The 2,472-nt window shown below is 42.3% G+C and overlaps 1 protein-coding gene across 1 annotated transcript in view; it reads left to right on the top strand.

The window, feature by feature from the left end:
* Window positions 1-2,472, top strand: part of ABHD16A (abhydrolase domain containing 16A, phospholipase) — a 17,438-nt gene that overhangs the window by 6,137 nt on the left and 8,829 nt on the right. The window contains exon 5 of the mRNA XM_007951355.2: window positions 666-751. Within this exon, the coding sequence (XP_007949546.1) occupies window positions 666-751 (86 nt within the window). The remainder of the gene's footprint in view (window positions 1-665; window positions 752-2,472) is intronic.

Below are 2,472 nucleotides of genomic sequence, written 5' to 3' on the forward strand. Positions count from 1 at the left end.
ATGAGACAAAGTATATGTGAACTGCTGTATGAAAAGTGAATTTACTCTGTAAATCTTCACCCAAATCAAAATAAAATAAAAAAAAAAAGAATAATGGATGTGGGGTGGGAGAAGTCCAGGAACTGGAAGGAGGCCAAGGAAAGGCCCAGGAAGCAGAGAAGGAAAGACTTTCAAGGGACAAGGAAGAATGTTGAGTGGTGGAATTGATGAGAACTGAGGAAGAGTAATTGGATTCAGGGAAGAAGTAATTATGGGGCAAGAGTGAGAAACTATGACAGCAGATTGCACGGTGAAGGTTAAGGAACGGTGGAATACGCAGAAAGGAGACAGAAAGCAAACAGTATATGGGGTGGCAGTGAAAGAAGAGAAATCCAGTGTTGCATTGTTACGTGACAGAATTTTAAGACTGGAGAGAATGAACATTCTAGAAGGTGGGAGGTTGATAGTCTATAAAGACAAAACTGAAGAAGCTAGGGGGAAGGGAGGCATCCTGTGGACCAGCTGCTGGTTATGGAGGGAGATCTGTTTCTCCAGATCCCAAGTTCTCAGTTCCTTTTTCTCTACTCCCAGGGCCTTCTCCTTACCAGTCCTCAATTCTTCTTCTAAGACCTAGGCATTCTGTTTCCCAGTTTTCCTAACACTGGTTTCTGTCTTCTCTCTACCAGGCATTGGCCGCTGGACCAACCCCCAGTACCGGCAATTCATTACTATCTTGGAAGCAACACATAGGAACCAGTCTGCAGAAAACAAGGTGAGCCGTTCTAGGAAAGGTGCCAAACAGGTGCCCTGGCAGCAGCTTCCTCAGCTGCCTCCCTGGAGCACCAGGTGCCAGCTTCTGCCAGGAGATGTTTTGCCATCCACCCCGCAAGGTGTTTGCTTGCACATTTCTCCCCTCTGTAAAGAACTCTCCACCTGAGTTTTCCTTCCTACTTCTTCTAATGAAATTTTCTGCTAGAATAGTTCTCAACATCTCTACTCTCCATCTGCAAGAATTGTCTAAATGTAGAATGTGAAATGTTTCTTAGAAGGGAGTTCTCTCTTTATCACGTAGCTCAGTTCTAGAAATGTTTATTTTTTTTTTGGTTTTATTTCATTATATTTTCACATATGCTTTTTTTGCAGCTACCAGATCAATACATGTTCATTAGAGAAAAATCAGAAAACTATAAAGAAATAAATATAAATCATCAGTCAGCCCTCAGTCCAGAGATAACCACCTTCAATGTTTTTTTTTTTTTTTTTGATGTATTTCCTTGTTTTTCCTATGCATTCATTTTTTTTTTAAATTTTTATTGTGATTTGGGTGAAAGTTTATGGCGCAAATTCATTTTCCATACAGTGGTTCATACACATTTGGTTTCATGATATTGACCGTCATTCCCCACAATGTAACAGCTGTCTTCCTACTTCCTGCTTGTAGTTACCTCTTCCTGTATCCGTCCTTCCCATGCACTCCCTCTTAACTGACTCCCTGTGCAAACACTGCCCTTCTGTTCTCACATGATCGATCACTCTAAGGAGTGTATCTACCACATGTAAAATGTTCACCTCATGTGCCTGTCCATTATTTAGCTGGAAGCCACAGGAGTGAGTTCAGTTCCAGATCTGAAGGTTAACTGGCGGCTATAGTCTCAGGGGTCTCACCAGCCTCTATCAGATCAGCAAACTTGGCCTTTTTTTTTATGATTTTGAGTGTTGCTTCACATTGTTTTCCCATTCTATCCGGGATCTCCTGCACCGATCCCCCTCCGAGTTGTTTGTTTATTTTCATCGTGTGAGTTGTACATCATGCTAGATTTGTTCAGGGATGGGACAAGATGGACAGGTATGTCCACTCCTGTGCCCAGGAGCACAGCGTGGCGCCAGGAGGGAGAAAAGCCAGGGCACAGTGTCCTTGGAGTTGTGCCAACCAGGCTAATGCTGGAATGTGATTATCTTTGAGAAGGGGCTTTGGGGCCCCATAAAGCTCTTTCTTATGAGGGGGTTTCTGAGATCAAACATTTATGATCGCCATCATAATATTACTGGCTATTCCACGCCACCATTTATGGAGCTGTGTAATGAAGCTCCATACCATGGGGCTGTCTGAGCCATTTTGCATTCGCCCTTTCTAATCCTCACAGCACCTGGTGAGGTGGCATTATTACCTTCATTTACACATCTGAGGAAGAGCAGGCAGAGAGGTTAAGTGCCCCATCCAGAGTCATAGAGGAGGAAGTAGCCAAGACTGGATTGAAGGATCTGTGCATAGCCTGCCTGAAATGTGCTTTTCTTCATGTTTTGTTTTGTTTTGTCATTTAAATTTTTGCACAATTTTTATGTTGCTCTCTCTTAGTCAAGTTATTTTTGAAAATGTTAGAAAAAAAATTCTCTGGCCGAAAAGAAAAAAAAAAAAAAAACCCCAAAATAAAGTACAGAAAATACTGAAGGAAGTAGATGGAACACAACAGTATAAGACTCAGCTCCCACTGC

The sequence above is a fragment of the Orycteropus afer genome, unplaced genomic scaffold (genome assembly GCF_000298275.1).
Source record: "Orycteropus afer afer isolate SDZICR_OR568_19922 unplaced genomic scaffold, OryAfe1.0 scaffold00294, whole genome shotgun sequence".
Taxonomy (NCBI): Eukaryota; Metazoa; Chordata; class Mammalia; order Tubulidentata; family Orycteropodidae; genus Orycteropus; species Orycteropus afer.